Source organism: Hipposideros armiger, unplaced genomic scaffold, assembly GCF_001890085.2.
Source record: "Hipposideros armiger isolate ML-2016 unplaced genomic scaffold, ASM189008v1 scaffold_16, whole genome shotgun sequence".
In the NCBI taxonomy this organism is placed as follows: domain Eukaryota; kingdom Metazoa; phylum Chordata; class Mammalia; order Chiroptera; family Hipposideridae; genus Hipposideros; species Hipposideros armiger.
The window spans coordinates 984,056-1,009,496 of NW_017731366.1; the positions used below are offsets into that span (position 1 = coordinate 984,056).

General features: G+C 33.6%; 1 protein-coding gene across 4 annotated transcripts in view; it reads left to right on the top strand.

Moving 5' to 3' along the window:
• Positions 1-25,441, top strand: part of KPNA4 (karyopherin subunit alpha 4) — a 58,805-nt gene that overhangs the window by 24,814 nt on the left and 8,550 nt on the right. For 3 of the 4 annotated variants that reach the window (XM_019626832.1, XM_019626848.1, XM_019626839.1), the window contains 12 exons: positions 6,360-6,404; positions 7,254-7,343; positions 7,456-7,485; positions 7,577-7,629; positions 10,764-10,859; positions 11,372-11,457; positions 13,060-13,146; positions 14,974-15,143; positions 15,246-15,290; positions 19,044-19,175; positions 23,425-23,553; positions 24,914-25,018. In XM_019626832.1, the coding sequence (XP_019482377.1) occupies positions 6,360-6,404; positions 7,254-7,343; positions 7,456-7,485; positions 7,577-7,629; positions 10,764-10,859; positions 11,372-11,457; positions 13,060-13,146; positions 14,974-15,143; positions 15,246-15,290; positions 19,044-19,175; positions 23,425-23,553; positions 24,914-25,018 (1,068 nt within the window). Of the gene's footprint in view, positions 1-2,701; positions 2,802-6,359; positions 6,405-7,253; positions 7,344-7,455; positions 7,486-7,576; positions 7,630-10,763; positions 10,860-11,371; positions 11,458-13,059; positions 13,147-14,973; positions 15,144-15,245; positions 15,291-19,043; positions 19,176-23,424; positions 23,554-24,913; positions 25,019-25,441 lie in introns of those variants that run through there. The other variant, XM_019626856.1, reaches the window with a different exon arrangement.

Below are 25,441 nucleotides of genomic sequence, written 5' to 3' on the forward strand. Positions count from 1 at the left end.
TCAGCATCTTAGCTGTGGAGGGCAGTGTCACTGGCCCTCATATGTGGGATCCGAACCGGGGCCCTCTGGCATCCCAAGCCAGTTCTTAACTATTGCGCCACTCGGCCGGCCCTAAGTGTAACTTTTTAAAATCACTTTATCGATATATAATTTATCTTGCATTAAACTCACATATTTTGAGCATATAATTCAGTGATTTTTAATAAAGCTTCAGAGTTGTACAAACATTACCAAAATCCAGTTTTAGAGCATATCCCATCACCCCACAAAAGATTTCATGTCTGATTAAATTTTTAAAATTTTTATTTTGTTTTTTGTGCTATTACTAAGTATTAACATTCCTAGGGTATGAATGACAAGGTGGATGAAATAAAATCATAGCATTATATTCCTTTATACTTTGTATGACTAACTTTAGAAAGAATTTTCTTTAAACACTTTTCTCTAGTTAGTTTGAGTCCTTACTGATCTAAACTCAAAACTTTTTACTCCAAAAATTTTAAAACATTCATATTATTCAGTTTATTATTATATCATCATGTCCTAATAATTTTTAGAGTTTTAAAGAAAAACTATACATTAGTAAAAAGTGACTTAGAAATTAAGTAGCACTAATTGGAAAGAAAGTGCTAGATCCTACACTCCATGAGAGCAGAAAAAGTGCTTAATCCTTAGAACCTAGCACAGTGATGGACACACAGTAATTATTTGTTAAATTAAAAAACTGCATTTTAAAAAAAAATAGACATATATAGCATTCTGTATTCTGTAATATTGTTTGAATTTTTTGACAATGTCATCTCCCCTTTTGCCTGAATTTAGAATTTTGTAAATGTATTAACAAGCAAAGAAATATAAAAATTCTGGATGATCTGTCTGAACTCTACTCTTTACCCAGTCCCTTTCTCTGCTTCCCCCTCCCACCCCAACCCCCCATATACAGCTTTTGTCCTTTAGATAGTGCTTTGACCTATAAATAAGCCTTTGGCCAGTTTGGCAGTCTTTTGGAATTCTAATTGACAGCTTACTGCATCAGTGTAGGTCATATGAATTCACAACTGTCATATTCACATGTAGTATATAAAAACCCTGTTCTTTAAGAAAAGGACTTAGAAAAAGAAGCCTTACAGACCCCTTTCATGGGACTCCAGAGAAATAAAAATCTTTCTTGATTTGAGATGGAGTTGTGAAGTGAAAATGTCTAAATATCTAATACCACTTTAAACACGTTTGTTTTTTGCAATAAAAAACATGGGTAAACGCTGCCAGGCTGGTGCATAGGATGTCTCTCTTCTTTTGCATTCAGTCTTCTCTTTACCTTGAGGCAAAGCTTTTTCTCAAGAGAAGAAAACTTGCTTTCTTGCACTATAATAAAGAGAGTGTCACATCTCTTATTCTGCAAATAAATTTCTGTAAGTAGTAATAGCCTGAGGCTTATGTCACAACTACAGTGTTAAATGGGTTTTTTAAGTCCTTTATTGATAATTCCAAATTATCAGAAACTCCAAATTTATTAAATAAGATGTACTGTAATGGAAAGAAAAAATTTTGTTGTAAATAAACTATATGCAGTAAATAAGCAGTAGTTGTTTTGGATTTAATAATTTGCTTTATTAAAAAGGAGTTAAAGCCCACATACCTTAATCCAACTTCTCTAGTTACTAATAAAACCTTTAATTCCTTTTATTTTTTATTTTTTATTTTTTTAAGATTTTATTGGGGAATCGAGGAAAGGGAACAGACAAGTTGCTGTCTCCTTGTTCTTCAGTCTAGTTGTGGAGGACGTTGCTTCTCTGGCCCATGTTGGTATTATCATTGTGCTCTTCCTGGGTAAGGCAGATCAGTCGCCGGCCACTGAACGGGCCGCTCACAGTGGCTCTTGGCAGCTCATTCCAGCTGCCAGCTGCTCATGCCGGCTGCCAGCCGCTCACACCAGCTGCCAGCCACTCACTGTAGCTCACGGCAGCCCACTGCAGCAGGGACTGCGGCCTACACCGTTGCCGGTGACTCACAGCAGCCCAGCTCCAGGTCAAGCTGTTGTTCACCATCTTAGCTGTAGAGGGCGCAGAATTACTGGCCCTAATGTGGGATCTGAACCGGGGCCCTGCTCTCAGAGCTGGCTTCCCAAGCCAGCTTTTAACCAACGTGCTACTCGGCCAGCCCAAAAAATTTTTAATTCTTAGACTGGAAATAACTCTGTCCCTCAGAAGTCTACCTTTTATTGAACAATCTTTTAAATGGTATATTTTACAGATTTTATTTTCTGTGTAAAATATAGGACATAGTTCTTTTCTTATTGTTATTTACTAGAGTTAATTATTGTTTTTGTATTGTGATACAATGCAAAGTCCATTGTCTGGATAATAGTACTTTTGCTTTAGTATGAACTATAGGCTTTAAAATTGGCCTGAACTTCATTTGACTTCAAGACTTCTGGGAGACAGTATGGCTTAGTGGTTAATTGGCTTTGTATGAGACTCGGAATTCTAATCCTGGCTATCCCACTTCTACCTCTGTGGTCTTGGCCAAGGAATTTAATTTCTCTAAACCTCAGTTTCCTTATTTATAAAAAGAAACAAATATTTATTTTTATCTCTCAAGCCTGTAATGGTTAAAATATAATGAATGTTGAAACTCTTGTTGTAATATTTGGCTAATTATTTTCATTCATTTTGCAGCCTTATTCGTATGTTTTAAAAAATGAGTCTTGGTATTTTTAAAATCCCTGCCATACCAAACCTCAAAATGATCACCAAAGCGTCGCTTAGTGACAGAATTAATTGGTTTGGTCCAAAATTAAGGTAAAAATTTCTGCACATATAAGATTAGCCAATACATTTTGAGAAGGAATAATACTTATGTTATTCCTTATGTAAAGAAATTATATTCTGGTTGGGGAGTGTGGGGAATAATAAGCAAATAAAGTTATATATAGCACATTAGAATGTGTTAAGTGGTATGGAGAAAAATAAGAGGAGGGGAATAGAGAGTGTCCAGGTGTGGGGAGTTGCTAGATGATTAGGAAGGGGAAGACCTCACCATGGAGGTGACATTTGAAAGACTTGAAAATGAGAGAGTAAAGCGCTGCATATAGTAAGGGAAGAGCGTTACAGCCTGAGGAAATAGCAATAGCGGTAATAATAATAGCTAACACATATACTGCTAAATCCTAGGAACTATTTAAGCACTTTACATATGTTATTTAATACTTACAGTAATCCTATTAAAGAGGTAGTTTTACTATCATTTTATAGATGAGGAAACTGAGGCATGGAAAGCTAGTAAGTAGTGTGGCTAAAAATCGAATCCAAACAGTTTGGCTCTGGAGTCCATCTTCTTAGGAATTGCTGTATAGTGTGTTAGTGAAGGCCTTGAAGAGAGAGCATTTCCAGTGTGGTAAAGGGATAACAAAGTTAGTGAGAATATAGCAGAATGAGTGGAGAGAGTGGTAGGAGCTGAGGTTCTGAGAGGCAATAACTGGGGAGTGTAAAGAATTCTTATAAGATTTTATTGGAGCCAAAACTGATGACAATTGCCAGGAAGCAAGATCTCAAATGCTCCAGAGAGTAACTTTGCAGTTTCTTTTATGCATTTGGAATTAAGGGGGGAGCTAAGGAAGATTATATGAAGGTGGGAGAAAGCAAGGCAGGACTGTATTACAAGATAGTTAAGATTATTGCTCTCTTGAGGATGATTATGCCTTCAAGGGGTATTACTCCTGGCACTTCAAGGGTGTGTTAACCTAAATGTACAGAAAGTTTTTGCTTTAGGCAAAGAAAAACATTTTACTAAAAAAGTCATGTGCTTCAGGCATGACTATCCTCCATGACCTGCCCATTTAGGAATTTATGAGGAGATCATCCTATGAGGTTACTTTCCATAGAAAACCCCTTTTTTGTCCATACTTACCTTAATGATGTAGCCAGTAAACTTCAGTAGTTATTAAAGTTACTTGTGATTTGTTGCCATCAATAAAAATCACATTATTTCACATTATTGTTGCGAGATATCCTGAAATACCATTTTTTGGTCATCATTACTTTGAAATTATAGCAGTTATGAGACCCACTGCTACATCCGTTTAGTATGATAATGAAGCACATATATTATAATTTGTGTTTTCATATTTGTATATTTCTGACAACTATATATCAGTATAATTGGTTTCTTTGTAATTTTACATATTTCTTTTCTGCTTTTAAAAACACTATCTGAGAAGATATCCATTGATTTCACTAGGCTCCCAAAGGAGTCCATGGCACACAAAAATTAAGGTTTCCTGTAAGGATTACTTTGGTTGCCATGCTAAGAATGGACTGGGGAAAAAGATGGAGAGCAAGAGGAGAAGGAGGGATACAAGTTAGGAGGCTCCTGCAATAATCTAAGAGAGGGATAATGGTGAGTTGGACCAGATCATGGCACAGGAGGTAGTAATATGTAGTTGGACTTTCAGATAAGTTCTGAAAGTTGAACCAATAGGATTTGCTAACAGCTGGAATGTGTAATGTGATAGAAAATGAATCAAGGGTAGTTCCAAGATTTTTGGTCTGTGCAACTGGAAGGATGGAGTTACCATTTGCTGAAATTCTCTTTGAAATTGCTAGTAGATCTATAATATTGCATATACCATAAATTTTTTGAACAGTAACATGCTTATAAAAATACAAAGGTACAAAGAATCCATACTATTCCTCCCCATATAAACCATATGAGAGGGGATAGAGTACGTGTTTTTGTTAAAGATCAAAAGTTCGGTTTTGGACGTAAGTTTCAAATAGTTATTAGACCCCTAAGTATTACTTTATGACTTGCCCCTTCCACTTAATCTGTCTTGGCATATGCAGTCATTAGAAAGAATGAGGTGAAACCCATATATAGAAAGAACTTAAATGGTTACAGTACATGATAAAATAATTATGTGTTTGTTAGGAAGGATGAAATACAAGGTGTCGTCAAAAAGTACGGCGAATATTTAATTAAAAATATTATTCCAGTAAAAAACACGTTGCAATTAATCCCCCTAAAAATACCCCCCGTCACTTCAAACATACTTATCCCATTGTTCTTGCCACTTTCTGAAGCAGTTCTGGAAGTCCTCTTTCGTGAGTGTCTTTAGTTGCACTGTTGTAGCTGCCTCAAAATGTCCTGAATCATTTTGACTTTGGGGAAGAGCCAGAAGTTGCACAGTGCCAGATCCAGTGAATAAGGTGGATGAGGACACACTGTAATGTTTTTATTTGACAGAAATTGCCGTATACCAGAAGCGATGTGTGACAACGGAGCCTTACCATTGTGATCAGAAACTACAGTGAAGGCTGCTGCTGAGTGCCATCCAGCAGAAAGGCAGGATCTTCAATACAGGAAGTGGCATGTCAAACCTTAGTAACAGTGTGTGTCAAGTTTCAAGTTGTTCAGTGCAGTCAGTCGAGTGTGAGCTACCGTTGAGAGAAGATGTGTTTTAAACTGTGCCATAAATTATCCTCCATCATGACAACGCTCTGTGTCACACATGGCTTCTGGTATATGGCAATTTCTGTCAAATAAAAACATTACAGTGTGTCCTCATTCACGCTATTCACTGGACCTGGCACCGTGTGACTTCTGGCTCTTCCCCAAAGTCAAAATGATTCAGGACATTGAGGTAGCCACAACAGTGCAACTAAAGACACTCACAAAAGAGGACTTCCAGAACTGCTTCAGAAAGTGGCAAGAATGATGGGATAAGTGTGTTTGAAGCGAGGGCGGGTATTTATAGGGTGATTAATGGCAATGTGGCTTACTATAATCTTTTTAAATTTAAACACTCACATTTTTTAATCATACCTCGTATGTCTATATACTACCGTGGGAGATCGCTGAAATCTATAAATAAAGTAAAAATAAGGTGAAGAACAGAATTAATAGATAAATGTGTTAGAATCACAGTAAATCTAACTGTTTACTTTTAGAGAAAGAGACTGAATGGACAGGAGGCTCCTCATCTTTTTTTCTAAAGCAGTTGAATTTACTAGCCTTGTACATGTATTTTTAACTTGTCATGGTTTATATGGGGTTGAGATTATGGGTTATTTTATTCTTTGTAGCTTTATAATTTTATGTTACAGTTTTAAAATTTTATGATATATTCAGGATTATAGATCTATTAATTTCAAAGAGATTTTTAATATTTGAGAATGTGAATGTGAGATGAAGATAACAGATCTATATAATATAATACGGTCTTTGTTATGAGTAAAATATGACTTTATGTACCTATATGACTAAAGCAAAGATTAGGAGATGTACATCAAAATGTTAAAATGGTTTTCTCTGGGTGATGGAATTTGTAGTTTTTAAAAAATATTTTTAATTTCTTGTAGACTATGAGAAGACAACGAAATGAAGTTGTAGTTGAATTAAGGAAGGTAAGTCTGATTAATATTGGGTACTTCTAAGAATCATTCTAACAACATTACAGCATATATAGAAGATATCAAATGTAAATCTCAAGTGCTTAACATTTCTTTTTCTTTTGAAAACCAAAAGACTGAATTTGACAAGCTATTGAAGTTGGCAAGATACAACTTGACCGCTGTCCAAAAACAGAGATACAGTTATCAAATGGTTTTTTCTTCTGTAATTTTTGATGATTTATATAAAGTCGAAGTCAAAAAAAAAAAAAAAGTCGAAGTCATAGGTATACTGCTATTTACAGTAGTAGTTATGCCCTGAAAGGAACTTGTTACTTATAAATTTCATGAACTTTTCAATAGTAAAGTAGTTGAGAATATATTTTTAAATTTGCCACAAACATTTTAAGTGAAATCCAGGTAGGTAGACCTTGATTTTTGTAAGGCAATATTGATTTTTGTCTGATTTTAAACTGCCCGACTTTTGCTTTGACTTTGTTTTTAGGTGATAAAGAGAAGCTCCCAGATGATATATAAAATGGTTTAGCACTTTTCAATAAATATGTATGTTTGGTTCTGGCTTAAATTGTATACTGTCTTTTTTAATCAAATTTTTTTGTTCTTTAGTTTGTTTTTACATAGTTTACGGTTCATTAAAAATATAATATTTGGGGTTTGGGGATCAAATTAGTGTTGCTTAGATGTTTACAATTTGGTTTAGTTTTCTGCATTCGCATTTTACTTTTAAAAGACACTTCATATTTCAGTTTGTAGGCACAGTATTGCTTAACCTTTGTATGAAAGTATTTATCTTTTTTTATTTCACTAGAGCTTTTTTTCTTTGCTTGTTTTTTTTTTTTTAAGAATAAAAGAGATGAACATCTCTTAAAGAGAAGGAATGTACCACATGAAGATATCTGTGAAGACTCTGATATAGATGGCGATTATAGAGTGGTAAGCTATTTTAATTCTGGTAACTTAAAACTACCAGTGAACGATTTTACATAAACAGAGAATTTTAAGGTGACTTTTTAACTTAGTTTTTTCTCTTTAACATTTTTCCTAGCAAAATACCTCTCTAGAAGCTATTGTTCAAGTAAGTTAAGTTATTTTTTCCTCTTTTTACTATATTTCTTGGGCTTAACTAAACTATTGTGTATCTACATTGAAACTTTTATTTTTTATAGAATGCTTCAAGTGATAACCAAGGAATTCAATTAAGTGCAGTTCAGGCTGCTAGGTAAGTTAAATTTTGAAGATGTATATAAATTTCATAATTTACATAGGAGTTCTGTTGTAGGTTTTCACTACATGCCTTGTCACTCATATTTAACTTGGATGGCAAACAGTATAGAACAGTCATAGACTAACTGAATTTACTTTTAAAATTATCCTCTGATTTAGAGTATTGAAATTTGTAGCAATTTTCTAAACTCACAAATACACTGAAGCTTTAGTATACATAATATGTACAGGTGCTTAGGGAAAAGTTGATTTAACAGGTTATTGCTATATAGACTAATAGGAAACCATTATTTATAAAGCTTTACTTTTTACTGATTAATAGGTTTAATTTAATAAAAACTCAGATTCAGATTCTGCCCAGAAGTAACGAATTCTTCTCTCAATATGAGGATATTGATCAAACAGTAAATTGAGTTATGAGCTTACTCTAGCAGTATATAGGCAAGTAGACATTAAGATTTAGGGCTACAAAGACTCAGTTTCTTTCCAGGTAGGAATTCTAAGTTATTTTGTATATTTCTGTTATAAAACCTATGTTCTCCTTTTTTAAAGGGAAGAAGCAGAAAAACTTATTCCTGAGACTTTTGTATTAATAAATAGTTGTGGAAGACATGGTTGTATCATATTACAGTATAGTGGTTGCTTTGTATATTTATAAATATAAGAATAATCCTGTGTTGTGATTAGCAGTAAGAAAGACACTTAAGCAAGAAATTGATCCTAGTTATAGAATTTCAGAAGTGGAAAAAGATTTCACAGGTCCATCCAATATTTTATCCAGTGCATGCATCCCTTTATGTTTATAGACTTTTCCTATTTTTGTGTATTCACTTCAAGTAACCTAATAGATAGGCAGATTATAAAATTACAGTGTTGGCCCACTACAGGTAAAAGAACTTCTTAAGAAAGAACTTTGTTTTGTATGAAGAAAATCACAGAAGTTTTCATGTCTCAAAATGGCAAATTAATGTTTATAGGAGGAATGATTAAGAAATGATACATATGTTCACCGTTGTCAGAGTTGATTATTTTCTAGTTTTGGAGCAGCTCTTCTCAATATGAGTTCTGCAAGATAATTAAAGCCCTAAGGCAGGGGTTCTCAAAATGCCCCTAGGAGATCTGGAGACAGCTTCAGGGGGTTATACAAGATCAAACCTATTTTCACAATGATTCTAAGACTTTGTTTGCCTTTTTTCACTGTGTTAACATTTACATTGATGTTGCAGAAGCTTGCTGGTACCTTAGCACAAATCAAGATTGTGGCATAAAACTGATTTTATATTTTGTAGATACTGTTTGCACCATTATGCACTCAAAGGAAAAAGGCAGTTTCTCTTTAAGAATGTCCAATGTAGTAGTAAAAAAATTTTTCTTTTGTTAAATCTGGTACCTCAATTAAGAAAAACTGGGTTATTTCTTACTTTGTGCTTAGAATTGTGCTGTGTGTTACGGAAAATACTGTGGAAAATCGTGGTATAATTCTTGCTCTAAGAAGTTTAAAACCTAATTAGAAAGGCATATAAAAATAGTGATATTCCACAGCAAATGTAGGCGTATACTATGTAAATATTCTTTCAGTAATTCAGAGAATTTAGAATTCAGAGACGGTATTGTGAAAACATAGAAGTTGAAATTGACTTTGAATAGGTAGAGTTTGAATAGATGGAAAAGAGGGCATTCCAAGTACAGAGAATAGGATGTGAAGGGCCTGGAAATGAGATTGAAATGGCGGGATCAACAACTGACCTATTGTTGAATTACAGAGAATAAGATTTGTGAGCTAAAATGGAGCCAACTTGTGGAGTGGTTTAAAGCTAGGTCAAAGGGTTTACATTAATAGGGTAGTAAATAAGTAGCCATCATTTGGTTTATATAGGGAAACGATCTGATTAAGCTTTCTTAAACATTGCCTTTATACAGAGGGTGCCAAAAAAAGGTATACACATTTTATGAAAGGAAGAAACTATTAAAATTGTAATACTCAATATATACCAATAACAAAAGATGAATATAAATCATGTGTATGCATTTTTTTTGGCACCCCCAGTATTGTAGAGCAGGGGATTCAAATGGGTGAAGATGTGCATTAGGCCACATTGAGGGCTCATCGGCTAAACCTGCAGTCTACCACATGTGTAAACGGGCACTGAGTTTGTTGTTTTACCCTCTAGCTCCATGAGAGCAAGGATGTGTCTGTCTTGTTCACCTTAATATCTCCAGTCCTCTTTGGATATTTTCCTGTGTATTGCTACGCTTATTCCATTTCACTTTAGTCACTGAGATGAGAATGTTGTTGAGTTTTTATGACCTTTGATTCTGTATGTACAGTAGGATGAAGTATTGAACCACTAGTATCAGCTGTAAACTTGTACCAGCAGCCTATCTGCTCTTGTCCTTTGACTCTGTTATAAATAATTTGGGATATTTTGTTGACAGTTACTTTCTTAGCAAGGTAAATGACATATTCAAGGAGTCTGCCTACTTTTTTCTCTGACCTCAAAATTAAGCCCAAAGGTAATACACATAAAACATTTAGTTGCCTTTTTATAAGTCGTTTTTGGGACTTTATTGAGGGAATAAAGTTATTACTGGACTGATTAAAAAATGGTAAAGTGGTTTGTATCTACCATTTTTCCTAATTATTAATCTATAAATCTATAAATTAATCTTTTTATAATAGAGAAAAGGTTGCATTATGTAAATTTAAAAATAACTTTGAGCAAGAATATTTGTGTCAAATATTTAGATTTTGTTGTAATCTCTATCAAATATGAATTTTAATTTACCGTATTTTGTCATGTATAATGCGTTCCTGTGTATTATGTGCACCCACGTTTTTGGCCCAAATTTTCAGGGGGAAAAAATCTTTTGTTTTAATTTTTTAATTTAAATTTTTATTTGTTTATATTTAGGTACATACAGGAATTTTAGCATTTATTTATTTATTGCACTTCTAACTCATAAGCATAAATTAAAGAATTTATATTTTTAGATACAGAATTAGTACTACCTATGTATAATGTCCATCATTTTTCCCTCACAAATTTGAGCAAAACATGCATTATACACGGAAAAATACAGTAATTATATGTGATTAAGTCTCACAAGGTGAGTTTGTATGTCTTATAGGAAACTTTTGTCCAGCGATCGAAATCCACCAATTGATGACTTAATAAAATCTGGAATATTGCCTATTTTAGTCCATTGTCTTGAAAGAGATGACAAGTAAGTACATTATTTTAAGAAATAATTCAGAATGTATTCTTTACAGAAGATAAGATTTTCTAGTAGCTAGTGTGATCTTTAAATAAAAAAGAAAAGGGCTACAAGATGAAGTTGAAAAGCCAGTGAAAAACTGCAAGGTGTGTTTATACCAAGAGATGAAGGTAAAGGCCAAAGAGAAACTTGAGAATGATACATGTAGCTTTTAAGCTTTAAAAATTAGTAAGAAATAGTTTGGCCAGATAGGTACTTAAGAAAACTGTTTGGGTAGTAATGTGCAGGTATCTTAATAAAGATTTTTTATTAAAAGTAAGGACACCGGAGGAGGTTATTTGCTTTTTATACAAGAGATATTTTAAATAGCCATTGGAGATTTAAAAGAAGTGCTGCATGTGTAGATACCTTTTGAAACAAAATATTCAATAATTTTAAAATGCTCTAGAGGGGAAGAATGGTTGGTAGATAATTGGGCGAATGTAAAAATCCCTACTGTTCTAAATTATTTGTTTTTGTAGTCCTTCTTTACAGTTTGAAGCTGCGTGGGCTTTGACAAACATTGCATCTGGAACCTCTGAACAAACTCAAGCAGTCGTTCAGTCCAGTAAGTTGGTTATTAACAGACAAAATTGTGATTTTTTTTTAAAGTAAAAAATAAACTGATTCTACAAAAAGAATAAGAGCTTTTAATATAAAATAATAGCTATTCAGTAACACATAAGGTAGTTGAAATAGGCCAACTTAAGTATGTTACTTTGATCATCTTTACCAGTGACCGACATTTTCTATTTCTAACAATTAATTTGCTTCTAAATCTGACATTTCCTAATTATAGTAGCAGATTACATTATTGTAGTTACTCTATTTATAGGACATCATTGCAATAAAGGTGTTTTACCCATTGCTATACCACCTCTGGGCCTCTTAATGAGATTTTTATCATACATTTTAGAAAAGACTTTTGTAAACTGATCCTATAGAAAGAATGGCTTGAAATATTTTTTCATTGTTATTATAATAAGATTTTTTTCTTTTATGTTCCAAGAAATGTAAGTAGAAAATTATTAGAAGTAATAACCTGAGTATTGTTTTCATGAATACTATTTGATTCTTCTACCAAAGAAATTAATAATTTTAAAGCAGGTACTTTTAAAATTCTCTTCAAGTGTGTAAGCAGTACTCTTGTCTAAACTTCTTAAAATCTTAGGCACTAACTTCTACATGATTTTGAAGGGGAACAAAAATGTTGTGTGAGTAAGCAATTCGTTATGTAGATACTTGTGTTGTGATATTACATAGAAGAGATAATTACCTTAAGTCTTAATAAAAGTGGTTTAGTTGTATGTTCAGGTAGTTTTATTTTGGTTCTCTTGTGGGGTTTTTTATTTTGTTTTGTATAGTTGACTGTTTAGTGAATTTTATAATCTCAAGGCAGTGTTAATCCCTTACTTGCTCTCTTTCCTCTCTGTTTATGGACTCTTTAAAGATTAGAAAAGACACCTAGAATTTGTTTTAACACCATTAGTCTGTCTTAGTATACCAAAAATAATGGATACTTTATTACTTTGTATTATAAGTAAGCATGAGTAAGCTATATCTACTTAAATAGCATTTTTCAAAGTAATATTAGAAGGAAGAAATTTCACTGCAGTATTTCCTTAATATACAAACCTTTTTCTGTTTCCCATCCTTGTTGTTAAGCAACAGAATGACTTTCTGATTCAGAAGATCTCAATTCACACAGGAATCCCTGGTCTGTCTAAAGACCCATGTGATGCTATTTTAAATTTCTGTATTCACATGTTACTTTAAGATTTGGATTCTTTATTTTTTTTAACTTAAAAATAGGCTTAATATATAAGGAATTAATCTTAACGGTTGGAATTAAATCAAGGTTGAATTGTGAATGAGATTTTACCAGTTTATCTTGATATTTGTCTATATGCTAAAACTATCATTTTGATGTTAAATAAATAGTCTGCTAGTAAAAAATTTTCCACTACTGTTATTCTAATGAAAATCATGTAACAAAGACCTATTTCAAATATATTTTTTAGGTTTTTTTGGTGTGTTTTTTTTTGAGGTTTCAGCAAAAAAACAAGATTGAATTTTGGTTTAGATTATAGTATCTTTCCCACCCAATTTTATTGAGTTGTATTTGACATATAACTATGTTTAGGCTTAAATGATCTTATGTTTTCTTCAGATGCTGTGCCACTTTTCCTGAGGCTTCTCCATTCACCTCATCAAAATGTCTGTGAGCAAGCAGTATGGGCATTGGGAAATATCATAGGTTTGTCATTAACTTGTAGTACTAGTCCAACAATAATTATCATATACTGTGTAATGAAAATGACTACTAGTAATCAAAAAGGAAAAACAGTTTTTCTTTTTCATTACCAGTTTTTGTGAAATCATTTACAGAAATTATAGCTGTTTTAGTATAAACCCATAGTAAACAAAATGAACATTTTTGTTGCTTATGATAACCATAATACTTTTTGCATATAGTCAGTAGTTACTTATTTGAATAATTATGAAATGTGTATATGATTTAAATATATTCTTTATTACGTTGCGATCCATTTTATTCCTTACCTCTCTCCAATATCATAGAAAATATGTAATAAGATAAAAGGAGGAAGCAAAACGTAAACCAAAATTTTTCTCCATAGTGGCAGTTCTGAGAAGAGTCTGAATTAAAATTTTATCTCTTGTGGATTTTAGTACATTAAAATATAATGTCATTCAGTATCATCATGAGGTCATCATTATGCAGGAAGTATCTATAACTTTGTAGACAGCCTTCTTAAATGTTGAACATCATGATTACCATACTTTTAGGTTTTATCTGATAAATAATTGTAGGAAGCGTAATTAAAAACAATTCTAATATTTCAAGGATTTGTTTTTTTAACTAGAGCCTATACTTTACCCAGTCTCAAAATTCAAAAAACTATAGTGGAGAAGGGAAAACATCTTGAGGTCTAAACTGAATCATGTCCCTTGATGTTAAAGTTTATTTTTGCCACAGATTCATTATTGTTCTTCCATGGAAGTAATCAGAATTGCTTTAATATGCCTTCTTTTTATTACTCTTTTGGGGACCAACATGGAAGGCCAAGGGACGGTTAATGTCCCACGATGATGAATTTCAAAAGGGGTAATTTCTCTGTGAACTGTTCTTGGAATACAATATATTGCTGTTAGGAATGCTATCACTTGTGTATCCAAGGTCCCTCTCTCCTTTTATACCAAATTTTAGATTTAGAACTATTAACGCAGCATCTTGATCTTTGGTTTTTAGTTCCAGTGACATTGTAGAGTTAATCGGAATACACGGATGCAAAACGAACAAGCATTTTATCTCCAAATATTGTAGTGCAAGGAAAAGTGTTTTCACTTATGGAATGTAATATTTCAACATGGATCTCATACTAGAAATTATGGTGGCACTCTAGATACAGAAATCAAATTTGGCAGTTGTCTAGGGCAGTGATTTTCAAACTTTAGCCTGTTGTCAAAATCATGTGAAGGGCTTGTTAAAACACACAACCCTGGACCTTCAGAGTTTCTATTTCAGTAGATCTGGGATAGAGCCCAATAGGATTGGTTGTTTGGCCTCCCTTTTTTTACTTAGTTATCTAAGTGTATAGAATAATTTATAGTTAATACTCTTGATGCGCTGACATTGGGTCATCAGTATAAATTCTATGAATATTTTCTAATAGTATTTTGATAGATTTTTTTTTATTACATGATAGTTTGTTAAACTGAGAGTACCATTGAGAGAGAAGACAAAAGCAACAGTTCTCTGCTCACAATGTATTTTAAAGAACCCTTAGGGTCCTAGTGTTTAGATGGCATAAAAACATTTTATAGGTGAGCAGCTTATAAACCTGAACATGTGAATAATGTGCAAAAAAACTTATAGTTGCTCCTCTTAGCTCGAAGACCTAAAATGTGAACTTGGTTATTATTGTCTAAATCTTTTATATAAAGCCAAATACTATAAGTGGTTAAAATATAGGAAGCCGCATATTGAACCCAGTGCTTTATGTTTACTGAATTGCTTATTGTCAACATATTTTGTTGAATTAATAAACTCTTCTTCCCACAGGCGATGGGCCACAGTGTAGAGATTATGTCATAAGTCTTGGAGTTGTGAAACCTTTACTTTCCTTCATAAGTCCATCTATTCCTATAACGTTCTTGAGAAATGTTACTTGGGTTATGGTCAATTTATGTCGGCACAAAGACCCACCCCCCCCAATGGAAACCATTCAGGAGGTAAACAAGTGTTTTCTTGTTTTTATTTTTAAACCAAAGTAGATATCATTATCTGTATGTTTTTATCTATATATGTTTTAAACTGTATATTTCTTTCTTCAGATTCTTCCAGCTCTTTGTGTTTTAATTCATCACACAGACGTAAATGTGAGTAAATTCTCATCATGTATTTGTGTGTGTGTGTGTGTGTGTGTGTGTGTGTGTGTGTGTGGCTCACCCAGTGATAGAAGGTAGAAAATGTTATACTGGACATTATGTCGGTGTACTCTTTCAGATGTTTCCACTTCAAGAGCTGTAATACATAGTTTGGTATTTTTATATTTACTCTGTGTTTACTTGTATCTCTAAATGTAACTTCAGTAAAGAAATCAAGCCTGTTATTTTGGTCTGGGCAATAAGGTGCATATATATGTATTAGTGTTGTAAAAACTCAGAAGTCCTTTCATTGTTCATGACCTTTTTATGGAAGCTCATTTGATAGCCTGGCCAATGAGAGAACACATACACTCAGTGGTATTTTTGGGTTTTGAAAGATAAAACAAATATTTATGCCTATATGCATGCCCTTGTATTCATATATATACACCAAACCATGAACATCATTTGCTCTTTAATATTATTTTTATTCTATTTCTCCATTTATAGTGACTTTGTGGTTTCACTTGGTATATTGATAACTCTTGAATGTCCAGACAATAGGAAAAAAATTAGTGCAGATTAGATTTTAAACATAAATATATCTTAATATATCTTATTCATTCTTCTAACACAGATGGCAAAGGTAAAAGCAACTCAGGAAGTATGAATGAGGTGGAACATTGCCCTGACTGCTTATAAAGCCAGTCTAGACATCAGTGTGTTAGAAAGCTGGGACTGTGCATAATGGGTAAAGGAAGTCACATGGATAAAATGCATAGCAACCATCGGGAACTTGTGTGGTTCTTAAAAACACAGTTTGATATGATGACCAGTGTTTGATAAACTTCATTTCTTTTTTTTGTTTTTTTTGAAGCGTGTCTTTTTGTTTGTTTGTTTGTTTGTTAAATTTCATTGGTGACCAGCCATGTCATTAGTTACACATTGCTTTCATGCTACAATGGCATAGCTGACTCTTAGGGAGGGCACAGCTCACAGTGGTCCATGCGGGGATCAAACTGGCAACCTTGATGTTAGCAGTACCACGCTTTAACCAACTGAAACCGGTCACCCCAGCTGCTTCATTTCTTTACAGTATCCCAGTAATACCTTTTTGCCAGGATCTATCTAAAGCATATGGAACAAATTAAAGTTAGATTTATGCTACATCAAGCAGTGGCATAATGTACCAAATTCATTAGATAACTGATCTCTGTCTCTAATGATACTTTTTTTTTTTTAGCTCCAGGTAGTCTAGGATCTGGTTGGGGGGGGGAATGTAAGCAGTTTTTGGTTTTGGCTTCTTATCACCAAAGTCTTTGATTAAATTATAAATTTTAATATTTTACTTTTACAAGATTTCTAAGTAAGATTAATCTCAAAGTTTATACCTCTACCGGAATCAGACATCTTGGTTGACCTTATTCAGAAATGTATTGTGGTCTTTCCACCTGTTGATGCCACTCCAGTTGAGGTTGTAACTCTGCTTTTATTGCTTTTGATGTATCTTTAATTTCTCAAGCCATTTTGCATTGTTCTTTTTTAGTATCATGTTTACTAAGTAATAATGTTTACTAAAAATAAAATCTTAGGTAAACATTAACAGCAAGTTCTTAAATCAGGCCTCAGAGAAGTAAAAACTAAAAGAAAAACAAAACTTTCCACAAGGCATAAGTGAAACATTAAAATTACACTGTAGTTGTAGTTAGTAAACTTATCATAGAATATTAACTTTGTCTGATACAGAAAGTATATATGAGATTGAGTCTTATTTAAATTGTGATTTTGATGTGAGCATATTAATGACATGTTTAGTATTGGGCCTTTTTAAAACACTGTATCTGGATTTTACATACAGTCATTCACAAGTAACTTGAAACTTTTTGCCCGTATCAACAAATTTTGGCATATGTTGGTACTCCAGAAAAAAATAGTTACGTTTGTAAGTTGAAATTTAGTTGTTTCACATATTTTGATTCTACTTTATGTATGTGAATTTTCTTATTTGGTGTCTTCTTTTTATGTTAAAAATATCCATAGAGCTTTCTTAAATTCCTGAAAGGAATGGTGGCAAGGTGCTGTTTTCTCTTTCTAGGAGCTTCTTGGATGTTTTAAACATAACATTGATTTAGAATTTAAAGGGTTGCAAACTTTTTGGCTTGTCTTTTGACACAGGGTCCATATTCTAGAAAGGTTTTGGAAGTAAAGTTCCATGCACAATTATTACTCCTGTATCTTTGCCAATAATTGTATTATTTATGTAGCAGTTCTGCAGTTCGTCATACATCCTTTTGGTCATAATGTCCAATTAGGACTTAACATGCAAAGAAAGATGAAACACAGTGACCTGGTGTACTTCAAAATATCATTAAAGGGCTGACTGGTTAGCTCAGTTGGTTAGAACGAGGTGCTGATAATGCCAAGGTTGCCGGTTCAATCCCCACATGGTCCACCCTGAGCTGTGCCCTCCCTAAAAGAGTCAACTCTGCCATTGTAGCATGAAAGCAATGTGTAACCAATGACCATGGCTGTTACCCAATAAAGTTAATAAAAAATATATATATATATAATATATATACACACACATACATATATATAATCATTAAAAATTTCAGGCTATTTTTTAGTATAAGTTATAGAGGCTTCCTTTTTTTATTTTGCTTTTTTGTAAGTAGTTTTGGCAGCTGGTATAAATTATGTTTTTGTTTTTGTCTTTTTTTTTAAGGTTTTATTGGGGAATTTGGAGAGGGGAACAGCGTTGGGGAATAGGGGAAGGGACAGACAAGTTGTGGTCCTTTTGTTCTTCAGTCTAGTTGTGGAGGACGTCACTTCACTGGCCATTGGACGGCTGCTCACGGCAGCTCACAGCCACTCATGCTGGCTGCTAGCCACTCACGGTAGCTCACAGCAGCCCACTGCAGCCCCACTGCAGCCTACGCTGTCGCCTCACAGCCGCCCAGCTCAGATTGAGCTGTTGTTCACCATCTTAGCTGTAGAGGGCGCAGCGTCACTGGCCCTCATGTGGGATCCGAACCGGGATCCTGCTGCTCAGAGCTGGCGTCCCAAGCCAACTCTTAACCAATGCTCCACTTGGCCGGTCCTGTCATTTTTGTTTTTACCTAAAATGTGTTTTTTTATTATAGATCTCACAGGTTGCTTTTAATGTCTTGATCTACAGCTGTGGGAGACTTCCTCTATTTGGGAAATTGCCTCCAGTTTTATAAGGCAAAGTAAACTGTTTGAAAAAGATGAAGCTACTGTAATTCTAATATTAGAGTATTGGGTTTAGACTTACCTACATAGACGTACAGATGATACTAGAGAACACCTTAATATATTCATCTACCCTACATGTTTTGAACAACTGTGTATGTTGGATACATATATTCTTTTCAACTATATACATTTACCACAATGTCATTGGACCTACTAGCCCTCAGCCTGAGCATTTGGGAAGCAGAAGTCTTATTCTATTTCATGTGCTATGTAGTGTGTCTGTATCGTAGTGAATTAAGATTGGATACTAGCCTTGATCGTGATCATAATTAACCTAAGCATTCTGAATATGGCTTAAAGATGTATTGTACATACTTGATGCAGACATTCATAGGTGTTGATAGTATAATAAAGAAGATTAAGATCCCAGTGAATTGAGGTTAGAGGAAAAGAAAGTAGTAGAACAATCATAAATTAGTCTGTATGGTTAAGAATTATTAAAATGAGAAAATATTCAAAGGCTATTTGAATTTTCATTTTATTCATTAGATATTGGTAGATACAGTGTGGGCCCTCTCTTACCTTACTGATGCTGGCAATGAACAGATACAGATGGTAATAGACTCTGGAATAGTCCCTCATTTGGTTCCTCTGCTTAGCCACCAGGAGGTTAAAGTTCAGGTAAGTTTTTTGTTGATACAAACGTAAGTTTTTCTTACATTTTTTTGTTAAGTGTGACATTCAAAGACGGACAATTTCAATTGTTTCAAGTACATTTTTAACTTAATAACAACAATGTATCTGTGATGGAAAGAGTGAGTTGTATCCCCACTTTAAAGATGGAGAAAATTAGGTAAGATTACTACAGTTCAGCAAGAACCTCTCTCTTCTCCCACCCCACCCCTCAATAAAAAAAATAAAGGCAAGTCAGCTCCTTTGTGAATTACTGATTACTAATGTAGACCAGGGCAATTCATATAGCAATTTGGGTAGCATCTGAAACAAATATTGATACTTCTATTTTTTCTATTCTTCCCATTTTCTTATTTTCTTCCACTCTCCTACTCCTGTTCCCCTGCCCCGCTGTCCTTTTTTACTCTCCTCCACTGTACCTGTTAAGTTTAGTTAATACTTAGTTTTACTGGCACTGTGATAAAGGCATTGTACTTAAATATGCTGCTTAGGGGCTTCCTAAATTGTTTCCTGTCAATTATTTAAAATCTTTTTCTTCAATTTTGTTTTTTTGTTTTTTCTAAATCCTTTCACGTATCCAAAAGATATTTTTGGTTCTTTGGTTTATCCCAAAGAACCTGCATCTAGGAAGAGCCAAAAAAGAGAAGGTGAGGAGTTGACTAAAATATTATAAGCAGTAACTGTCAAACTGCAGTGATAAAGGAGATGCAGCAAGTTCTCCCTACCTTTCTGAGGTAAACAGTATGCTTTAATCTTATAATGACTGAGAGTTTATAACGTACAATAATAGCATAAGGAGAACTGTTAGCCTGATTTCTCTATTTCTCAACCCTGCCTGGACATTAAAATCAACTATGACACTTAAAGAAAAAAAAAATTATATTTCCCTTGCTCAACCCCTAGAGATACTGTTTCAGTAAATTTGGGGTATTTCCTAGAAAGCTGGGCTTTCAAAAGCTCTTCATGTGATATTCATGTACAGTCAGACTGGAGACCCACTGCCTTAAAATTTAAAGCACTTTAAAGAAAGAGGGTATTCTTAGTTAAATTCAGAAACAGTTGATTAATAGAATAGTCTGTCATTTGGAGGTAATTGTGGCTTATTTTAAGTATTCATACTAGATATCATTAAGTTTGCATTTCTTAATTGTGATACCTATTTGTTGATACAGGTTTTTGGTTTGTATTTTGTTTTTTTCAGAGTATATCTTCAGTTTTAATACTGGACTTCATTGAGAAAATAGGGCTTGGAATTTTTCTTTAGCCAGCTCTCAAGGAAAGTTACTGTTCTATACTTTATCTGGTAACTAATAGAGATTTTAAAAAATGTTTTCAACTTTTATGTCGCTGTAATTAAGGAATTAGAAAGAATAGTGTAATGGACCTCCATTTGGGTTTCCTCTCTACTCACTCCCCCCCAAATTATTTGACACAAATCCCAGATATCTTATAATTTCATCCAGCTTGCATCTCTAAAAGTAAGGCTATTTTTTTTTTAACATAACTATAATGCTACTAGAGCACTTTAAGAAATCTTACTGTTAAAATCCAGTCAGTATCTAAATTTTACTGATTAAGTTTTCACAGTTTGACCAAATCGATATCCAAACAAGGTCAACACATTACATTTGGTAGCAGTGTTTTTATGTTTCTGTTACTCTACAACTTTCTTCTTTTTTCTTTCCCCTTTTAAATGTATTTGTTAAAGACGCTGGGTCTCTACCAAACATTTCTGAAAGAAATTAAAGAAGACCTAAAGAAATGGAAAGCCATCTGTGTTCGTGGATTAGAAGACTTAGTATTGTTAGAATGGCAGTGCACCCCAAATTTACCTACAGATTGAATGCAATTTTTATTAAAATCCTAGGTGCCTTTTTGGCATAAATTTACAGGCTAATTGTAAAATCCACATAGAAATACAAGGAGCCCAAAACAATCTTGAAAAAGAACAAAGTTTGGGGATGTCTCATTTTCAAAACTTAACTACAAAGCTAGAATAAACAAAACTTTGTGATACTGGCATACAGGTAGACATATAAATGAATCAGGAGTCCAAAAAATAACTCCCATGCATTTATGATCAATTGATTTTCAACAAGGGTAACAAGAAAATTCAATGAGCAAAAGTCTTTTGAACAAATTGTGATTCAACAAATGGTGCTGACACTGCTGGATATCCACATGGAAAAGAGTGAAGTTGGACCCCTACTTCACACCATATTGTTAAAAATAACTTAAAACGGACCAAACATCCATAAGAGCTAAAAGTACAAACTTCTTAGAAGAAAACATAGAAATAAATCTTTATGATCTTGGATTAAGCAGTAGTTTCTTATATTCGACACAACAAGCAACCAAGGAAAAAATAGATAAATTGGACTACAAAATTTAAAACTCTTGCTTCTAAGGATACATCAAGAAAGTGAAAAGACATGCTACAGAATAGAGAATATTTGCAAATTATATATATCTTAAAAGGGACTTGTACTTGTATCCAAAATATAATGTATTCACCTCAATAAACCCAATTTAAAAATGGACAAAAGATTTAAATAGTTTTCCAAAGATGACATACAAATGGTGAATAACCCACATGAGAATATGTTCCACATCATTCATTAGTCATTAAGGAAATACAAATCAAAATGAGATACTACTTCATACCCACCAGGATGGCTGTAATCAAAAGGACAGTAACAGGCATTGGCAAGGATGTAGGGAAAGTGGAATCCTGAAACACTGCTGTTGGGAATGTAAACTGGTACATCCTCTTTGGAATATCGTTTGACAGTATCGCAAAAAGTTAGGCATAAGCATAGGGAATATAGTCAGTGGTATTATAATGGTTATGTACGATGTCAGAGGAGCAGTAGCTTGGTGGGGTTATCACTCTATGAGTGGTGTAAATGTCTAATCACTATGTTTTGTACACCTGAAACTAATAATTAAAGGACATATGACCCAGCGATTTCACTCATGTACCGTTTCCCCAAAAATAAGACCTAGCCAGAAAATAAGTCCTTGTGTGATTTTAGGTGCCAAAATATGGCACCTTGGTATACTGAATATTTTAAGCTGAAGGAGTTTGTTGAAAAGGCACCCTTCTCCCTGTAACAGGTTATAAAATCCTCATGTGAGGGGTGCATGCCCTCCATATCCTGGAGGAATCATGCTAGGGCTTCTTCTCTGGCTAGATCTTATTTTCGGGGAAACACGGTATATACCCAAGAGAACTGAAAATATATGTTCATAAAAAATCTGGTACACAAATGTTCGTGGCAGTATTATTCTTAATAGTCGAAAAGTGGAAATAATCCATATGTTCATCAACTAATGAATGGTTAAATAAAATGAGGTCTATCCATACAATGGAATATTATTTGGCCACAAAAAGGAGTGAAGTGCTATTACATGGCTACAACATGGATGGACCTTGAAAGCATTATGTTAGTGAAAGAAGTCAAACACAAAAGGTCACCTGCTGTATTTTATTACAATTATATGAAATATTCAGAATAGGCAAATCCACAGGGACAGGCATAGTGGTTGCCAGCAACCTAGGGGTGAAGGGGATGGGAATTACTGCTAGTGGGTACAGCTATCCTTTTTTGGGGTGATGAAAATATTCTGGATTTATATACTAGTTATGATTGCACAACTTTGAATATACTAAGAACCTCTGAATTGTACACTTTGAAAAGTTGAATTTTATGTTATTTGAATTATATCTCAGTTGAAAAGTAAAGCCCTGGGTTATTTGTCTTGTAGAAGGAAAAATTAGCCAAAAAACAGAAGTCTTTAACTTAACAGAAAAGGACCTAATACAACTAAAAAAAAAATAATTCAAATTCATGTGATGGTAAAATCTCATGTATTAAGCAAGTTCCTGCTTTCCTACAGAAAGCCACTGTGTTTTTGTTGTTAACTTACTGAAACATTGAATCTAAAATCAAATATACTACCTTATTTTCTTTATGGCCCTAATTGCTACCTAAAATTATCCTTATTTGTTTATTGACTGACTTCTACAATAATGTAAGCTTCATAAGAGCTGAAATTTGTGTGTGTCCTATTGAATCTTCTGTTTGTAAATCAGTGTCTGACATAACTTGTTCAAAAAGGTTAGGTTGGCATGAGTGAATGAATATATCGTTCATTTACCTGCCTAACATACCTCTGTGGTAAGAAGAAATATTTCACATAGAACAGCATCTCATTAAATCTTCTTATGCTTCAGACTGCTGCACTTCGAGCTGTGGGCAACATTGTTACTGGAACTGATGAGCAAACGCAAGTAGTTTTGAACTGTGATGCTCTGTCACATTTCCCAGCACTTCTGACACATCCCAAAGAGAAAATTAATAAAGTAAGTATTTTTAAATACTATTTAATAAATAGCATATAAAATATCAGCAGTTTTCATTGGTAAAGTTAGGGACTCAACTGTCTATAATATTGATTATTAATATAAACTGTAATTTAGACATGAGAAGCTAAAATATTTTACTCTTTGTAGCATGGATTAGTATATGATTTTCCATAAATAAATCAATTGTAAATAGTGCAATTTTGGCTCTCTTGGAAATGATGAAATAGAGATAATTGGGTGTTGAATGTTGTATGATTGGAAATTTTTAATATGTAAGTTAAGTAATCTAGGTTTAATACTTTATAGACACTTAATAGAGAAACTGTGTGTGTGTGTGTGTGTGTGTGTGTGTGTGTGTGTACGCGTGTGCGCTCATGGAGGCTATGAAAAGGGGGCCCTGACTGGTGATGCTGATATTGGAGTGCATCTGAGGCTGTTGTAGAAATGCATGGGTTGGTGCTTACAACACTGCCGATGATTATAACCCAAGAACAGCTCACCTAAGTAGCCTAGCACCCTAAAATCTCTAACAGGTTCATTAAACATGGTCCTGTGATCTGATCCAGAAGAGCCTATTGCACACTAGCTAATACTAAGTTTTTGGAGTAAAACTTGTTTACTATTAGTTTCTTAAAATAGAAAAAATGTTTCCCTTTAGTAAACTGATAAATTTATTAAGTTTGATAAATTACAGTAATGTCTTACAATAGGATGTTAAGTAGATATTTTGCCGTTTCATGCTAACTGTAATTTCATTGTGCATTTATTATCTATGAAACTTGTAAAAAACTTATAAACATCTTGGCAAAAGTAGCACCATTGTAGTGAAAAGGGTACCATAAAAAGATCATTAAGCTAGGCCAGGGAAGTGGTACAATGAATGACTTACAAATAAGTGTATTAAAACAACCCACTATTTCATTTTTCATGTGTCAGTTATTATAGATATTGAGATTCGTCTACTTTGGCTAGGACTATTAATCAGAATACAATAGAGTATAAAGCACAGGATGCTAAATCTTGTTTACAATAGTTTTAGAATTTGTGTTTGTATTACAGCTCATTGATTCCTTAATATTGTTCAGCCAAGCTTCTTTTGAGTCTTAGTGTTTGGGAAATTGCTTTCAAGAATTCTCTAGAAGGGTTAATTCACTATGACTTGGATTAGGACCATTAGCAATTTATCCAAAGAAAATATGAAAAGGGAGTAGTAGAGGAGCTGAGATTCCTAAAATTTTTATTATGGAACTCATTCTATAATAAAATCAGTTGAGCATTGTAGTGAATGTATTTTTTCTTAGTTCAGATGCAGATTTTATTTTTTAATGAGAAATATTGAAGGGGTCTTGTTCCACAGGAAGCAGTGTGGTTCCTATCTAACATCACTGCAGGAAATCAGCAGCAGGTTCAGGCAGTAATTGATGCCAATCTTGTCCCAATGATAATACACCTTTTGGATAAGGTAAGAAAATCATCTTGTATTTATCTGAGTAAGAGTACAGGGATTTAAATTTAACAAATTATGTGAATATATACTTTCCTGTTTTTTAATTAGAACCTATACAGTTCACATGAATACTGCAGCAAAATGGTATTAATATTAAAACTTCCAAACCCAGCAGTTTTTATATACAAGAAACATTTCTTTTAGGAACTCCTGGCCATTCTTCCGTATCATTCTTTTACCAAAATTATCATTATCCTGGGATTTGTTAAACATTCATATTATTACTACTGATTATACATGCTTACCTACTGTTCTAAGCACTTTAATTACGTATATTACTTCATTTAATACTGTAACTGTGAGGTTAAGAATTATTCCCATTTGACAGATGAAGAAACTATAGTATAGACAAATAAATTGCCCAAGATCGAACAGCAA